The 19,566-nt window shown below is 40.3% G+C and overlaps 1 protein-coding gene across 10 annotated transcripts in view; it reads left to right on the top strand.

The window, feature by feature from the left end:
- cadpsb (Ca2+-dependent activator protein for secretion b) overlaps nt 1-19,566 on the top strand; it is a 64,010-nt gene that overhangs the window by 8,826 nt on the left and 35,618 nt on the right. For all 10 annotated transcript variants that reach the window (XM_071526960.1, XM_071526957.1, XM_071526958.1 and 7 more), the window contains exons 2-4: nt 8,270-8,383; nt 10,427-10,759; nt 19,082-19,162. In XM_071526960.1, coding sequence (XP_071383061.1) covers nt 8,270-8,383; nt 10,427-10,759; nt 19,082-19,162 — 528 coding nt within the window. The remainder of the gene's footprint in view (nt 1-8,269; nt 8,384-10,426; nt 10,760-19,081; nt 19,163-19,566) is intronic.

The following is a 19,566-nucleotide window of genomic DNA, read 5'->3' as shown; positions in this document are numbered from 1 at the left end:
TCTGTGACTATGTGGACGGAGCATTGCACTCCATACAATTAAAAACTGATACAAAATAATCATACTCACACCATATGGAAAATATAGCAAGAGGCTGCAGTACAAAAACAAGACTGATTGAATAGGCGAATGGTGCATGAAGCACTTTTTTCATGCCTTTTCTTGTTTAGTCATTCACACAAAATAAATAAAAAATGGATGCATCTAGGTCATAACTGTCCCAACGTCATCACTATGAAACTTGCTTTGATTTTCAAGACCTAAGCCTTGAATATCCCCATGAACCTCGTGACCCCTGACACCTCTGAATCTCTCACTTTCTTGTCATCTCTAGTTGTGTAAAATGATGTTGTCATTCATAATCTTACAAACTGCTTATCCTCCTTAAAACATGTTGCTGAATAATCTTTGAAGTAATGACTATTTTTTCAAAAAGTCTGACTAATGTAATCCGTGTGATCTATTTTTACTGCAACTTGAACCATTTCATATTGATTTAGCTCAAGCCTTGTTGCACATCAAACAAGACTGGCAGATTGGCACCAAGAGAAAATTATATTTGAGATAGACAATCAGCTTTAAAAGTAGAGAGGGAGAGAGAGAGGGTGAGAGAGAGAGAGAGAGAGAGAGGGAGAGAGAGAGAGAGAGAGAGATACTGAATTGACTTAGAAAGAAGGAAAGAGAAAGAGGTGATTTGTGACTGGAGGGTGGCAGGAAAGGATAGAATAGGATTTATGTCTTAGCTTCTTGATGAGAGTAATGCAGCAGCATTAGACAAAGGTGCCAATGCAAAGTCAGCTTTGTGTAGCATTATAGAATTGCAGTGGGTACTCTTTTCTGTTTTGAGCCAAAACTAAGTGCTCTCACAAAAAAATGGGGGCAGGAGGAGATAAATGCAAACACACAAAATTTAAAGAAATGCTATTCTGCATCTCATAAAATCAAACGAGATAACTTATCTCAAACTACTAGTCAAAAAGCAACCAAATTACAACATGACAATTCTTGTTAGCATTAAAGTTCTTAAAGATTATTTGGCTAATCTTCTCTTTCACTTTTTCAAGAAAAATGTCTGACTGTCACAAATGTATTCATTTTTTGGTATTAGACATATTCAACTGTATACTGCAGACATATGGTGGAAATAAATAAAACAAAATGCTGCCCATCAAAATGATTAAATGAATCAAAATGATTAAAAAAAAAAGCAATACATTGGTAATTATGATAATAGTGAATTGCAATTGAATTGTGAGATCCTTGCAAATTCCCACTTCCCAATTACTAATCTTTAGAATAGTCTCAACATCACAGAATATAGCCGAATTTCAGCTGAAGACGTGGTTGCAGTTCACTGCTACTGCTGGATGATGACTACTCAAAATTGTGTCCGTTTAACATGAAAGTTAGTGTGGAAGTCTAAGTCATCGTGGACTTGTTGAGTAGGGGCATATTTTCTACTCGGTGACTGAAGGAGCATTGTGAGGAACCAGCTGAGACTCGCTCTGTGGGTGCTGCCAGTGAGTTGGTGGTGAGATAACAGAGGGCTGTTACAAGGAGGGGCTTGGGTGGTTATGAACACAGTGTTCTCCTCCATACAGCACTCCCTTAGCACCTGAATATGACAGCAGCCTGCAGACTGGGTATATAGGGCCGGGGCGCCCTATTTTATCCCTGTTGGCTGCATATCAGGCTCTGTCTGTAGAGTATACACCTGGCTGTTTACTAACCCAGTGGAGTAATATTTACTCAGACAACGCTGTGTTTGTGTGTCGTAGAACAAATCTATGAGCGTGTCTGGTTGGGGATAATAGTTTGTGCATCTCTCTTTGTATAATTGTAGGTTCTGACCACAGCCAGTACATGGTGTTGGTGTGGTGTGTTTGCTTAAGCCTGTTATTGGTATATTTTGTGCAGCTGTCATGCAGCACTTGCTCCCATATTTGTGTTTGCTGTTTACTCAGATGTGGACTGGTGGTGTCATCTGCAACGTGACTGAAATGTGCTTTGTCTGGCTAGAGGATGCACTGAGATCATGTTTACTGAAAACCAACAGCAGTATTGCGAACAGTTCTTCCTGAGCACAACAGATTTATACACAATGAGAACATTTAGCTTGCACAATATCCTTTCATCCCTTTGTGTAGTTGACCTGTATATTATTGCTGTTTATTTGCGGAATAAAGTTTACCCACCTTTTTAGACTGACATAAATCTTGATAAGGTAGCCTATACATCATACATCATCATGGATAAATAAAGTATTTATCATAACAACGTGTTGTAGTTTAATAAAGGAAATAATAAAGTATAAGAATGACTTAATTAATGATCTGCAGAGAAGAGTAGCACCTTTTCTGCACACAAAATGACAATAAGCTGACTCAAAAATAAAGACTTTGATGAAATGAAATTGGTGAAATAAACAACTATCACCATTCTGAATGACTTTAAGTTTTATATATTTCATATACTGTGGCTGCTCTATGAACACCAGGTAAAGTAGTAAATAGTAACTGGACAAATCTTATAAGCTATTTTTAAAACAGCCGTCTCATTCATTCATTTCGATCTCAGTCCCCTGACACGACCAAAGCTGTACATTTTCTTTGCAGCCATTTAATTTTGGAAAACACCTTCATTTAGCTTCCCTTTTCAAGGTTATGTAACTTCTGGAGGAAGCTTGAGAGTGAGTCAGCCCAGCAGAGGCTTTATAGCATGGAGCGACGCTAGCTATACTGCATTCAATTAGCTAATTACTCCAGTCATCACAGCACTGCTAAGAGGAGAAGGACTACTGTAGATGAGTTGAATATCTCCTGTCACAAGGCATGCTGGTGAAATTTCAAAGAGATGAAACATAAGGTTCTTGGGATATAGCCACTGTGAATTACAGGCGTTATGTAACCTGCTGTAATACTGACTGTGTTCTCCTTTCTCTGAAAACATATGGATACACAATAAATGCACACCTCCATACTTGTATTCACACAGATGCCTATGCATACACGCACGCACGCACACACACACACACACACACACACACACACACACACACACACACACACACACACACACACACACACACACACATACACACACACACACATAGGAGCTGCTCTTCTGAAGCCCATTAATCACAAGTAAACTGTAAATGTGGTCTGTCTCCTTAACTCTCACCCCTCTCTCCCTCCCTCATTGTAAATACTGGATGATTGTTTTTTTGTTTTTGTTTTTTTTCAATTATGTAGGCTGTACATGCTTTCATACATGCAAATGTATAGATCTACCAGTCCCATAACTACCAATACTATTGCAACAGCATTATTCACATTATTGGTATTAGCATGGTGTTAAGGAAAGATCATATAGATGTATGAATATCCTATAAATATTATTTTTTCCATCCAGTCTTAGTTTTATTTTTATTTGTTTTAGTTTCATAAAACCATGTAGTCACATGTTATGAAGGCATTTTTGGGCCTGGACCTCTGTGATAACACAATTCAACTGTCACACATCATACATGACCAGATTTCTGAACAGCATCAGAGGTCTGTTGAAGGCCATGTGGATAACTGTAACTATTGACACATAATCTTAGAATATCATTGCCCATTTATGTGTACTTACTGTAAATATGCACAGTTCAGTGTGCACAACTGTCTTAACAGGCTTGAGTATAATTATGCTGAACATTAATTTTCCTTCTCATTCAACGATAAATAATAGTAAAGCTATCCAATCTTCTCTGTCATAAACTGTAGTCTGTGTGACAGACACTCAAATAAAGAAGATCTAGTGAAAATCCCTCATCTTAGAAATTGTTGGGTACCAGATTTGTGCAAATTGTCCCTGCATTTCACTGAAAGAAACAATGGTGGCAGATAGAACCAAACATGGTTCACCAGAGTAGTTACAGAGAAATCGCTTTTTGGTTCCCTGAAGAACCATTGAAGGCAAAAGATACATTTTAAAGAACCATTTTTATATGTGCCTGTAGTGCCTCAGTGGGCTAAGGTCCAGACCATGTATTTGGTGATTCTGTAGGTTCGAAGTTCGGCTGCACGATTAATCATAGGCTACTATAAAGCAAGGAATCTCTGTCTGTATGTGTGTCCATCGCATATCTCGAGAACCGTTCCTCCGATCTACTTCACACTTGGCAGGTGTATTGCTGGGGACCCAAGGACGTGCAGTGTCGGATTGGACACGCGACACGTTCAATATTAATAAACTTTGAATAAACAAGCGAACAGCGCTCTGTGCAGCAGTGGGGCTCAAAGCAAGCGACTGATAGCCTACGCCTATTGTGTGTTTTTTTTTTAGAACGGGCACTGCACTAGTCGTATTAAAATCGCGATCTCGGTTCATACCTCTCATTCCTAAATGACAACGATTCTGCCGCATGCTCATTAGGGACATCCGTTGCATCAAACCAAGCGCTCCTAACAAGTGACAACACTGCGTTTCACCACGTGACGAAATGCGCACACGCAGAGCGGGGCGGGGCAGAAACCGGCAGAAAGGAAAACAACTCCAGAGACATTAGACGCACACGGGAAAACACTAGATGTTGTGTTCTAAATAAGAGAAGAAGAGAGATGTAAGTTGATAGTTTTTATGATAAGTGTTGGATTCATCAAGCATTTGATTTAAGCTATTTTGTCTGTTAAAAGAGCAAACGCATATCTTTGACAGGCCGACAGCGCGTGTGTTGAGCTCAATTCAATTCAATGCATTGCCACACGGTTATCAATTAAACTATCCACTAACGTTACTTATATACCCCAAGATAATGATGCTACCTACCGTTAACGTTTGTAGGGCAGCAGATTACGAGCCATCAGGTTGCTGTTAGTGATGCGCGGGTCAGGTTTTTTTCAACCCGTGACCGCCCGATCCGACACATGTATCCGAACCCGCCCGACCCGTTTTCTACATAAAACAATGAACCGAAACCGATCCGCAATCCAAAAACAGATTCAGGAAGCGAGGTGATTTTCCAAAGACTCGTAACTAAGGCTATACTTCATGCTACAATGTGCAGGGTGCGCACAAATGTAATGTATTGATGGCGGGATAAACCAGCTGGAGATTGGAGTTTATACCGTTAATTAAATTTAAATTTAATTGGAATTTAGTCTATAATTACATGGTGTGTGTACTGTGTGTGTAGCCCATTTGACCCGCGAAGTTGTGACAGTCCCATTACAGTCATTATCATATTTTTTTTGTTGTTTTTGTCTGTATCAGTTCAGTGAAAATGTAGATTAAAAATATACATTTTTCTTTTTTCATGAAAGATTCTGTACAGATCCTAAAATGTTTCCACAAGGAACCATATCATATACAAACATATTCTCTTTGTAGAGTCTTGTACATAACTTGTTTTGTCCCTCCTTAACATCAAAATTAAAACAAATGTCAGCCACATAGACTATAGCAAACTATAAACTCTTATCCATTTTAACTATAATGAAGTTACTGTACATCGGGCCTGTGCAATGTGCATACCTCCTCTGTTGACATGTGGGGGGTGATTAATGTCACTGCCCACTTTATTGTGTGTCAATGAATCACTGTGTTACACTGCAATCTTGATAAGAGCCAGAGAGCGAGAATCAATAGCAGCAAAGCAGAAAAGCACATCTTGAGGGTCTGGCAATACTGATGAAAATGGAGGCCTTTTCTCTAATCCATCAATGTTTACCAATCAGCAGAATTCCCCAGTTAGTGATGGGCAGGACGGACGTGAAATGAAGCACTTGTAATATGGAAAGTCAGAAATATCTTATGCAATTGAGCAGTTTTTTGGTGAACAACTGACTGGAGACTTTTTGTCTGGTGTACTGCTGTGTACTTTAGATTTGCTGTCAGTGTCAACTCTCCAAACAAACACAGATATGCAGGCACAGACACACACACACACACACACACACACACACACACACAGTTTGCAGTGTACTGTAGTGTCACATAAAGTAAGATCGGCCAAGACAAACTGTCAGCATAAGCAAAAGTATTATTAGCTTTGACCTTTCATGGTAAAGGCTTGAAGGAAAAAACAAATGTATTTTGCCAGTGTTCAGATGACTGCCACCACCCATCTTCTATATATTGTAATATCTTTAGTATTCTCCTTTGGGTAATCATGGAAAAGGGAAGACAAGGTTATAATAGCTGCAGCTTAGCTCAAAGAAGGGAAGGATTAGGTTAAATGTTGGTTATCCATCAGGCATCTGGCTGTAGTATTAATTTTGTTCAATGAAACTGAATTGCCTCCTCCAGTCTTCTTATAAAGACAGTTTTTAGTGTGAAAGTGCCACATGCATTCCCACTCTCCACCTGTAATCCAATTCTCTATACAGCATAACCATATTTACTTCAGTGCAATCCAAATAATGAAACTGAGGTTATCTGCAACCTCAGGTCCGGACTGGTGGCACATGTGCCAGCTTTGCCTTTTAAAGATTTTGGTCAGCTTGATTCAAGTCTGTTTTTCCTCTCTAGTTAAAAGCCCCGGGGCTCTTCAACCCACACCTTCTTGAGCCATATACCTACGTCAATATATTGCACATTTACAATACTGCTTTTTTATGTTTTGGTTTCTTATTCCCTGATTGTCCATTGATTGCAGTTCTTGTCACTCAGCTGCATTAGTATTGGTCTGTTCTTGAAAATGTTTCCACCCAGTGGCTCTGGATTGTTTGCTCACTTATTCTCTTTTTTTAATTAAAACCATGACAGTAGATGACACTGCTAATTAGAAAATAAGATTTCAGAATTTAATGAAGAGACCTGTTCTTACGTGTAAAAAGCATGAAACAGGAGTCTCATAAATCAATGTGACCTAGTACATTGTATAACCTTGTGTGTTAATTTGAACCGCAATATTCATTATGCCAAGCGCCAATTTAAGCAAAGTGTGATGTGTTTATCCTCTTCTCAGTAGACAGACACCCTCACTTTCAGAATGGGACAAGCAGCCAAGGACGAGTGTGTCGACTTCAGCCTCCAAGTGTCTCCGTAGACCAGACTGATTTGCATACTGGTGTTAAGATTAACATTTTTTGCCTCGGGATGTTCCTTGAACACCGGGGTCTATTAAAACATAGCAGGGAGAGTCAAAACATTTTCTTTAATCTCTCATCTATAAGCAATAAGATGAAACTTGAAACCTGAAGCAGAAGTATTGATCCCTGATGTTTTTTCTGTGCTGGTTTGACTCACACTCTGTTATGTGTTATAAGAGGGTCTTGTATGTTTGGACCACATACTGTACTGGCTGAAATAGGAGAGGCTCCTTGGTGAAATGATTTATGGGACATTGAGTTTGTGCTTGTATTCCTTTCCGTGGACAATAATGGGGAGATCATCTCATTATTAACCTCTGGGTGGGTGCGTGTGTGTGTATATACAAGCGTATATGCCTGTGCACCTTTGCAAATCTTTCTTATTGGACAGAGCTTTTGCACTGTTACCTCGGCTTTCATAAAGAAATATATTTTAGACGATTATCCAACACATTTTCTGAACACTAGTGAGAGGGGGGAGCAGTAAGATGGACACACAGATGGTGTTGAGATTGCCTCACAGGCACATGATATGTGGTACTTTTCCATCTCACTCCTACACCAAAGTCTGTCACTTGAAACGCTCGGATGAACGCACACCGACACAGACTTTAACAGCAGGTCCTTGTCTTACGTTAATATACACAACAGCCATAATAATTATGAACTGTATGGATGAAGGCAGTTAGCAGAGGGAGATGGTCAGTCTGTGGGCTGTTGGGTCACCGATTGTACAGTAATCATGAGTGTGTGGAAACACAGAGAACCTGAAACACTGTTACAGCGCTGAAACAGAAACTGAAAAGAATATATTACACATGTACAGCACAGACTTTGACTTTTAATATTTTAATAAAAGATAGGTTTTTGAGTGCTTGCAGAAGATCAAGTGTAAAATATTCAAAATCCTTACCAGAAAATGAAAAGGAAAACTTTTTAATGCTTTTAATGTATACCAGATTTATTTAGTCTGTGACATTGTGCATAACAGATGCAGAATAAATAAATGGCCAATGTATAAAACACAGAACTTACCTGTCAGAACTGTGACATTTTACCTCTAAGTTCACCATTCATTGTTTGGAAGCATTTGTTATTATTTTTGAAGCTAATTTGTTGTTTGCATTGATGTGTTTTTTTCCGCGCTCTGGCTGTAGCATTGAGGTGTCCTCTGTGTGCCCTTGCTTCCCCAGATAACCAAGCAGCAGCTTCAGCAGACCAAGGATCGCTTCCAGGCCTTCCTCAACGGAGACACACAAATTGTGGCTGATGAGGCATTCATCAACGCTGTGCAGAGCTACTATGAGGTGACACCCTATCTGTATCTCCCATATCCCTTCCCTCAAAATCCCAGTCAGAGCCACTTATCACTCCAAGTACAAGAAATGGATGCTCTGCTTTCAGATTAGTCACTGAATGTGTTGGGCTGTCTCTGCACACACACGTCATACGTGCGTACATTCGTGTCGATTATAGAAATGTAAATGTGATGCTGGATATTCATAATCTATTCATATCGCTAGCAATTTTGTGACATGTTCTTTTAATTATATACGTGCTTCATTCTACTAGATAGCCTTTGCAATAGATTTGACACCAAGCCTGATCAGCTGTCATTTTGTGAAGTATCTTAAATAGAATATTGACATGTTATGAGCGATGTGTCGATAACATGTGTCTAAGCAACTAAGTCACTTTTTGTTTGTAATTGCAGCTTCAGTTGATACGGGTGAAAAAGCCACTATGTTTCTCAAAGTGCTTGTGTTCAGACTACAGAGTGATAAAATGGTGGCTGAAGCTATTCACTACACAGATTATGAGTCATGGCATGTGGTTGACACAGCCTTTCTAACCTCACGATTCAATCCACAGTTGAAAAAGCCATCATTACTGTGCATGCAGCACAATGTGTATGGCAATTATTGGCAATTATTGTTTTAAAGGCCAAATCCATAATAGAAAAATAAACAAAAAGGTATACCTATTATAAAAAACAAAACAAAACAGAGGATGGGACTGGAGCCATCAATACATCCTTAAATTGATTGCATGACAGCTAACCATGAGGTTTAATGCTCGTTTTGTTTTGTTTACTTTTGTAATGTTTTTTGTGAATAGACAAGAATTTTTATGTTAGTTATGAAGGTGATTAAGATTTCCAAACCAAAATGTGGGCTTTGACAACAAAAACAAAGCCAAGTCAATCAGTGAGGAAATTAGCTCCTTGTTCTCCATTTAAACAAAGTGGCACCCTCATTGAAACGCTGATGGCCTCTATTATTATCCAAATTATGGGTGATCACAGGTTACTTTGTGTTCTGTCTTTGGTAAAAATGTTCCTAAATGGTGGTCTGGTCTCTGAGCCACAAACAGTCCTCCAGGCAAGAACACAGTGATTGAGTTCGGCATCTTAGTTATTTATTTCAATCTGCAGATATTTGTTCTTCACTGATAGAACAAACACTACATGACAAGGGTAAAATAACACTGCAATGTTTTAGTACTGTGGTCGCTGGTCTTTAGCCATGGTGGAAGCCAAGGACACAATGTGACTGTCAGAGTGACAGAGCAGTCAGCTCTGATGGAAACTTTGTCCGACGCTGTGACAATAGCCTTGTCTGCCTCTGTCTCTATTAGTCTGTCATTATGGGGAGAAAGAGTGTGACCCTGGCCTTGTTGCAGACCTAGCCTTCCATTTCTCTCATCGCTCCAGTCCTTCAATTCAAAATTAACAGCTAATGTCTTCATCCAGTGACTCTGCACACAGTGGCTCTACTTCTCACAAACACACAAAGGCCAGGTCTATACCAAACAGTACAATTTCAAAGTAATGGGTAATGCACACTGCTCTACACCTCAAGTGGAATTTCTTTTCCAGTGAATTGTTGAGATCATATACTGCAATTTAGTGATTGTGCCAAAGGTGTAAAAGGCCACCTGGATTGAAATCTTTCAAAACATAAAAATGCTTTAAATGGAGACCTAACTAACAAATAACATGAATTTGGTTTTACTAACTGCCCCTTAAACTAAGTTTTAGACCTGAGGCAAAAGGCTGCTCTCGGGCAAGGTCTGAAAACAGACATTCCCTGTTTGACAGTGAATAAGACAGAAAACCTTTTCACAAATCCTGTACAATACAAAGAGTGAATATGAATCTGCTCAGAAGTCTTGAGCATCTTAATGAATCCACATTAGCCACCATTTTATTCTTCAACATTTCGAATGACACATGCTGCCTGTTTTTAATAGTAATCTTGTACTGTATATCACTAGCATCAGTAAATTGCAATCATTGCTCTCAGCCATTGCACCCAACCAATTAGTGACATTGATCTCTCACAATACAGGTGTTCTTAAAGAGTGACCGTGTGGCTAAAATGGTCCAGAGTGGAGGCTTCTCAGCCAATGATTGCAGGGAAGTATTCAAGAGGCACATCGAGAAGCGTGTGCGCAGCCTTCCAGAGATTGACGGCCTGAGCAAGGAGACAGTGCTCAGCTCCTGGATGGCCAAGTTTGACACTATCTACCGCGGTGATGAGGATCCACGCAAGGCGCAGCAACGTATGACTGCCAGCGCGGCCTCTGAGCTGATTCTCAGCAAGGACCAGCTGTACGAGATGTTCCAGAATATCCTCGGCATCAAGAAGTTTGAGCACCAACTGCTTTACCAAGCCTGTCAGGTAAGTTTTACTTTAGAAGTCTTATTGTTTGGTATCTGACTCAAACTACAATAAGCCATTAGAGGAGTGCACATAAAGTTGCAAGAATAACGATCAAATAATGTCAAAATAAGCCAAAAATGTGATTTTCAAATATACTAAAATAATTACCTCTGTAGCATTTCATCTAGTTTACAATGAGGTTAGTGTAGGTCTACTTCACTTGATGTTCATCGAATGTGTTGTCATCTTATTAGTTGTCCCGCAGTGTTGAATGAACACAGAATAGAAGATATGCAATATATTTCGCCCAATATCAAGCCAACAATGCTACATCCAAGGGGAGATATGTTAAGATTGCAGCAGGATAATGGTGGACACTGTGCTGCTTGTGTCATACATAACTCTCCCTCCTAGCTGTCTTTACTGCTTTACTGCTCTCTGTGGGAATGCTGAAAGCAGCACTAATGTATTCTTACTTCAGGAGCTTGATTAAAAGTCTCATCACGGCAGCATTTGGAGCAGGGCTCACACACATCTACATTTCCTCATCATTTAATGCATCAAAAAAAAATATACCACTTCATTTGATTTAGATCCAATGCATATGCCTCTTGGAAGCCAATTAATTCTTGAAATGGCTTAATTTCTGTGGAGAAGGTATCGTCTTGTTTTCTATAGTCATCATTCATATATAAATCTGGACAGATGGTATGAGTTCCTCAAGTGCTGTTAAACAAATAGCATTATTCAGTGTTGCTGAAATGCTTTGGTTGGTATAGATCAATATAGACTTCATTGTCCAGAGTGTTTATTAGTTAGATGCTTCTTATGCGGAGGTGAAATACATCTCCATAGTCTCCAAATCCTGTGTGCATTTTTCCTCCCTAGCCTTTGAAGATGCTTAACCTAGTTTTATGTGCTGGCAGCAAAGCTGGTGGTGTAGGGTCAGAAATCTGCATGCTGAACATTGTGCCGTTTTCCTGAACAGATACTCACAGAAAAGGAACACTTGAACAATATCTTATCATAAAGACATGTTTGCTGTCTTTTAGAAGAGCTGAATGTGTGTGTGTGTGTCTGTGTGTGTACAGCCTCACAATGGTGTTCTTGTATAAAGGGTAAATTGCGAGGGCATGGTTGTGATAGGGTCTGACTTGTTTCAATAGATGGATCATTTATATTGATTACAGACAAATAGGCATATATCTACATGAATGTGAATGAATACTACTGAATTTTCACAGCGGGTAGAGGTTCAACGTTTTTCTCTAAATGTTTTTTGGGCTGTTCTTTACAGTCTCCTCTGTCATTTCATTTGCTGTCATAACAATTATGGACACAGAATGTACTAATGGTGACTCTGAGCCACTCCTCAGTAAGCAACCATGGCCGTATATTCCCCTCTACTAAATGATAGAATCCTTACTAAAACGAAGATGAGGCAATCCAGTCAGGGTGGCTTAGGGCTGCTAGGGATTTGATGAAAGGTTTTCATGGATTGGCTGGGATTCAGAGGCTGTCATTTTTTCGCTGTTATCACTGGGGATTTACATTTTTTTTTTTGCAGTAACATCCAGAGAGCAGAAAGAAGCACTGGTCTATTTCTGTCCCAAGCTGAAGTAAGAGCAGCCCCTGGAAGTGACTCACAGCCTGATTAAACTGGTATGGCCAGTGGCCTCACCAGCCAAACTCTGAGCATGCTCCGCTCCCTGATGGCTGCACAGTTCTTTAGCTGTGGTGACACCTTCCACACCTCAGGCCACACAACTGTGTGAAAATGTGTTTTGTGTCTTCCCACATTGCACAGCAACAGTTGTAAACTGTTATAGGTTTAAGTATTTCATTTGATAATACTGTTTAATCTTGCACATTCTTGGTCTGTACCATTTTTCTACATTAATAGCACTTTTCATGTGGCTCCTTATTTCTCTAATTCAGAGTTGGCTGATTGAAGTCACAGCGGTGGAAATTTATTCAGATAAAAAAACAAAAGATACACTGGAAAGTCTGTTTGTATTTAGATCTGTGTTTTACTCTGAGTTTGGGTGCTCTATAGTAGTTCAATAGAGGCCTTATTAGGCCTTTTCATAAAGAGATTATGAATTATTGAAATGTATAAATGTTTTCTGTATTAGCTAAAAGAAAAGAATGTGTGTGTGCATGTACATCTGTATATTGGGGAAAGCATACCTCATGTGCACAATATAGAGTAGTTCTTAGGTCTGAGTTGTGATTGACTTATTGCAACTCTGAATGACAACCTGCCACATGAATACATTTCTATTCTATCTATTCTATTATATAATGCCATAATTGCAGCTTCCATATATGCCTGTCCGTCCTCGAGGTAGTGCTTCTCTTTGCTCTAGAGAGGAATACACATATGCTATTAGAGAAGGGTTGAATTAGATTGCCAATAGAAGACTCATACACCACCTGGAGTTTATTTAATGAAAACACAATCAGCCATAATTGGCAGAAATCAGTCAGGTAACAGCAAACACAGTGAGAGTGAATGTGCTGCTGCCTGTCTAGAGAGTAAACAGACAGTCAGCAGATGAGCAGCCATCCTACATCTCCCCCAAACTTAAACCAAAATGCCTTTGCTATACATACATTTGCTAGTACATTCCCTCTCATTCTCTTCCCCTATGTTTCTATGGTATCATGTGTTTTGTTTGAGCTATGAAAGCCAAATAAAAAATTCAACCTTGATTCTTTTGGTGCTGAAATTGAGATTTTCCATCTTCCACTCTAGTCAAAGTGTAGGTTTTATCTGGCAAGCAGAGGAAACCTTGACATAGAGTTACATTCACAATAGCCTGCAAAACCAACATGAAGTGCTTTTGTTGACATTGTATTCAGCTTTCATCTATTGTTCATACATGAATCACTCAGCCGCTGACAGTCTTGGTGCGTAGGAGTTCCTAGCACCATAGATAACTTAGACTAAAGCAGGCCAGGGAAATGAATTACTCAAACAACAAGAAATATTTTTTTCTATTTTTTTGGTATACTTTTTGCTTCCAGGTATTTCATTTGAGATTGATTCATTCTGATGAGCTAAACAAAAACCGTCTCCACTTACGGCATAACCTGTGATAACCCTAAATGGTTCCATAGTTCACAAAAACTACCTCACTAAACTAGAATAAATCAGGGATATGAAATTGTATTGGTGGTAACACTGCTGACTGTTTGAAAAATCCTTCATTTCTCATGCTCAGGTGTTGTAATCATGAATATTTATCCACACGAATGAATTCTCACTCTGACTGAAATTATTCCCCAATCTCAAGTGGCTGCTGATTAAATTACCTATTCCTGGGTATCAAAGTGACGCGCAAGCACATCAGAATGAATCTTTCTCTCCCACAGAGCCAAGACTCAGGGCCCGTAGGCCCCCTGATTGACAGGCCATACTCAAATCAGTGTTCCTTCTTACAGGCTTTGAAGGAGGCCCCGCCTTGGTCTCCTCTTTAATTTGTCTCGTCAGCAACTGTTAGTTGGGAAATGAAGCCTGAGCTCTTCCTGGTTTAGCCTGTAGCTGATATAATTGTGTAATGGAGCCACTTCACTGCACACAGGATCAGGAGAGGATGAAAGCTTTTGCTGTGCCCGCCCTGCCACCTCTAAGCTGAAAAAGCAATGGTGCTGAAGCGCAGGGCAAAGCGTGACTGCACCGGCATGGTATGGAATCTGGACAGTGTTTATTATAGACTAGAAATAAAAAGGACATGTTTGTGCTTTATAGAGATGCCGCAGCTTTACTAGCCGCAAGGGTTGTGAATGAGCACATCATGGCAATCTTCTAATTAGCATGCCTTGCATACGTGCTACGCTCACACAAGAGAAGCTTTTTGTCACACTGGACACAGCAACACACACATCTACAAACACGTATGCAAACACACACTCAAACAGGCCTGCTCACTCACGGCAAGTCTAAATATAGACCAGCTGCTTCCACCTCTCCAGCCTGCCTGCCCAGTCTTCCTCCGCCAAACACAGGATGTCTCCTCCTGATCTGTGTGCTGTCTGCTGCTAATGTCCCATCCACCTGGGAATCTGTCATCAGCTGTGCTGTTAACTACCCGCCTGCTTCTGTTCCATCACCTTTAACCTGCTGTCAGCTTGGCTAACATTGAGGCAATGTCACCTTTATTTAGCTGCAGTGGTGCTGTCAGCTCCAGTAACATTGAGGGAAACTTACCTTTTAGCTGGGCTAGTGTTATATGAGAATGCCTGTCCACCTATATCGTGCTTGTGGGCTATTGACAACAGTGACCTTTAGGCCTGATAAGATTGGGGTGCTGTGGGGCTCAATAGGGGGTGGCTGTTACCTCACATAGACGCTGACCTCCAGCTCTAGTTCACATTGCAGCCTGGACCATCGCTGCATCTCACTGTTGTCAAGGGAGAGACGAGAGTAATTGAAGAAACTGGCCCCATCCCCCCCTCACATTACATGCTTCAAAGTCACTCCTCTCATGTTAGCCATTTTGCAGATGAGCTGCAGTCTGCCCACAGTCACAACGCACAATATTATCTGGTACCGTGTATACGATTACAGTTATGATATATGACTTTGAGGATTTTGCCGTCTTCAGAATTTTGTCGTACAAACAGATTTAGGCACTTTTGTATTTTGGGGCGGGGGGAGAGACAGATGTGAGAGTAAAAATGCAGCGTCAGACAACGACAGGCCAAGCTGCTGGTTTTCCAGGCGTGGCACTGTGACAGTTCTTTTGGGATTGCACGAGTCAGAGGTCGCTGGCACAGCAGTCCAACAGCGCCCAGAGCTCCGAGCGTTTTGACAGGCAGCACCGGATAGCCAGCAGCAGGGGGAAAGGAGCTATCCAAGCACAGCTCAGGCAGCAGTGCAATCAGTATCAGTAGAGTTCGCAATTATGGTTGTGGATAAATCTGATTTTCAGTTCCTGAACCTGAGAATTTTTTTTTTTTAATCCTGCTTGCGAGACTTCCTGCCACAGGAGGCTCGGCTCCGCTAAAGTGTCATTGTGTGGCAGAACAGTACTCAGTATTGCTGAGCTGCAACTGCAGACATTCTGCTGCAGCTGGTGGCAAAGTCTGATTATGTGCTCTACTAAACAGGAACTCTGGGTTATGTAGCAGGGTGGCTGTTCAGTGGCCAGCACTGGAAACACACAATACTTGACAGCTCACACTGACAGTCTTCCATTTAAGATACCATCTGGCCAGCATCATTTCATAATATGCACGTCAATGAGCAGAGTCAATTACGGACATAAGTAATGTGACATGCAGGGAAAATCCAAATCAGCACAATGTAGATTATCAAAAACTCAACAATGGAAATGATCCTCTGCTCCTTGCATGACCTAAATGCTCAGGATTCTTCTGAGAGTACTGATTGTTTTTTTTTGCTGTTTTTTTTTGCCTTTTTTTTCAGACTGAGTCCATCAGTGTACAAAGCGCCTCCAGCCTTCCATCTCTCTTTATTTCTCTCTCTCTGTCGCTGTCACTCTCTTTCCTATTCTATGTTCTGTGTGTTTCTCGGTCTCAGTCCAGGCAGCGCAGCAGCTTTCACGGCCCCTCCCCTCCTGTTAGCGGCTGCACAGTGACTTCAGCTCATTCCCTCTTAAAGAGGATTGCTGGAAGGGGCAGGGAATCAATACAGTAAAGCCTGAAAGACAAGGCCTGTTAATGTAATAGGAGTGGGTGAAATACCATCAGGCGCAGAGAGGTCAGCTCTGGCGCATGTCCCAGCAGCAGGAGACCGGAGGATTTTAGAGCACTCCATCACAAATAGAGCAGGGTGTTCAGGGAGAGAGACCGCAGAACAGTCTCTCCTACTGTGGATGGATGATTTTCTTGGCAGAGATAATGTGATAAAATCTACCGTTAAAGGACGTAAATGAATCCCAAAATATAAATACGTTTCTGGCTATCAAAAACACTATTCTCAGATAAAAAGTGGTATTTTGTTTGTGTTCACTCACTTGCTTCTAATATATTCAGAATTTTCCTTTCAGTTTTGTCAAATCAGCTCATCTGACAATCTGATACAATTCTGTTAACTCCCAAGATTCAACCTCCCAGTGGAATCAGTAAAATATGAAATACTGACATATGTGCTCAATGGAAACTATACAGTATATACTTCCCCCACACCCCACCCCCCAAATTGTAAAATACAGCACTTACATGTAAAATATTGAGTATTTCCAACTGATCAATATCATTGAAATTATCAGGATGAGTCTAGGTTGATGTTATATTTCACTAAATATTCATAGAACACTGCAGTGACTGTAAAAAACTAAAATACTAAAATATTCTGGAAAGGTTGGTCCTTGGGCTTTTCCATTTGACCCCTCATCCTGCTTTCCAGGCACGCTATGGAGCAGTTATGTCTCAATTAGTCTGCCATGGTCATAGAGGGGATGGTGTTGACTGGTGAGTCACAACATCAAATTTGATAAGAATGAGCCATGTTGGCTGAGAGAGTGACTGAGAGAGTGAGGCATACAAAAGCAGAGAGCAAGAGAGAGACATCAGCCCTCTCTTTTCTTTCCTGTGTCAGCTAATATAAAACTCTCATTCATTATTGATGTGAGAGAGCCATGAATTTCTCTGCTTTTCATTACTCTGGGGCAAAAACTAGGCTAACAGATGTCAGGCTTCTTTGGCCTGGTGTAGATAATGTCCAATGCAAGCAGATTTCAAATAAGAACAAAAAATGACATTACCACAAGGTTTGTCCCTGTGTGCCAAAACCCATTCGTAATGGTTCACGCAAGTCAAATCTCTTCTTTATTACTGTGGGTGTCTCTCATTCAGGCACTATCTTCATTTTCAGAAGTTATCTTTATTTTTACTTTCCCTTTCTCAACAAGACGGTTTCAGAAAATGTTCACAAAAAAAGGGGCAGAAGTCGGTCAACTGTGAGTCTGTTGAATGGAAGAAAAAAATTGTATTTGCTCAACAAAGCCACAAAACCACTGATGTGACCACAGTGGGCGATTGATGGTCAGCACGGTGAAGGCAGCAGCGTTCCTATGAGGGAGAGATGACTTTGCTTTTGATTTTTGATCTATTCATGTATGCTGTCATGGTGTGCTGTTATGACTGCAGCAAGCTAGAACAAACTGGAGTGTAATCAGCCCTCGTATTCACTGCCATGCCAGTCTTCATCATTACCCATCTACATGGTCACATTTGGCTTACGTGGTCACATTTGCTTTAGCCTCCACCCATTTCTTCCATTTCTGGTTAATTTGGGTAGGTTCTATAATTTAAATCCAGCTACCCTAACACTAGCTGTCACCAGCTAACACAAATCCTTTCTCATGGTTGTACAAAGTGTTGCCCCTCCTTCACTCACCCTCTCAACATCCTGTCGTTACACCAGAACTGAGATTTTCTGCAGTCTCTCAGGAGGATCATACCCATAACAACACATCATGGCAAACAGAATAAGGGAGGGACTGAATTCACGGATTTTGCCCACAGGGCAACCACCTCTAAAATTAGTCATTTTGTATGTCCTCTTCAAATTCATACGCAGTAGCACATTACATGCATTATGTTTCTGCTCCTGTGGGTCATTTCCATCAAGTAGAACATCTCAGTATCAAATTTCATGTGTCCTGCTGCCTGTGATTGGTTATATGCTGTGTGTGTGTGTGTGTGTGTGTGTGTGTGTGTGTGTTGCCTAGGTAAGCTAACCTGTGGACCTGTGGTCTTGGTAGTAATGTCCTGTAGGATTGTGTAGCAGACAGTATCAAGCCCTTGTGCGACTCCAACAAACAAGCAGGAGTGGTGTAAACATGGTGATCAGTGCGTGAATATCACAGCAGATATTGATCATTTATCTGTGGGGGAGTACTGCATGTGCCTCAAGATAGGTTCACATATTGCTGGAGATACCTACATGTCTAAATACAAAAACTGTATAGGTTATGTTACTTAAAAAAACTAAAAACTTTTATACCTCAAACATGGCAAATAATCTGAGAGTAAAAATAACAGTAATCAGAATACAGACAACAATTTTGATGAGGCAACTAGCAACTGTAATGGAATATATTTTTAAAGTAATCTACACTAATTATATATTATTAACATATTACTACTACTAACATATAGCATATATCTTAATTGTAAAATGCTAATATATATGTAAATAACATTTCTATGTCATGTTACATGATGTCTTGTAAATGATGAGATAAATGAAGCTGGGAGATGTAGGTGACCCGTGACACTGACCCTTTGCTGTATCAAAGTGTTGGTCGGGGCACAGTGGGCTATTATTGGGGCTGTATTGATCTGTTCCTCTTTGTTTATCAATAGCTGGACAACCTGGATGAGCAGGCTGCACAGATCAGACGAGAGCTGGATGGCCGTCTTCAGATGGCTGACCAGATTGCCAGGGTGAGTCAGACGCTGCAGTGGCCTCAGTGTTAATATGCTCTATTATATCACTAATATGTCACTAATATGCTTTAACGCGAGTGAGCTGCCACCCGCAGAGGGAAACCTACAATACTTCATTATCAATCATGCAACATACAATCTAAAAAAAATTAAATCTAAATGTACAGATACACTTCTTTCACACTTATTTCCTAGTTTAGTTACATTAAATTATTGTTCCAAAACAAAGAAATCCACCATTTGAAAGAAGTGACACCTATGTTGTTTTTATGCTTGTTTATAAAGCACTTTGGAAACTCTTATTCATTAACAATTATCATCCTATTTATATACCTGCTTTATAAATAAAATCTTATTCTTATTCGTATTACACAATGATTGATGGAACAAAATTCAAAGAA

This window comes from Centroberyx affinis, unplaced genomic scaffold, assembly GCF_046629955.1.
Source record: "Centroberyx affinis isolate AG114_WGS23_722 - 3 ecotype Tasmania unplaced genomic scaffold, CSIRO-AGI_Caff_v1 ptg001484l_1, whole genome shotgun sequence".
Taxonomy (NCBI): domain Eukaryota; kingdom Metazoa; phylum Chordata; class Actinopteri; order Beryciformes; family Berycidae; genus Centroberyx; species Centroberyx affinis.
The sequence above is the reverse complement of the archived record's forward strand: the minus strand, read 5'-3'. Positions and strand labels throughout refer to the sequence as shown.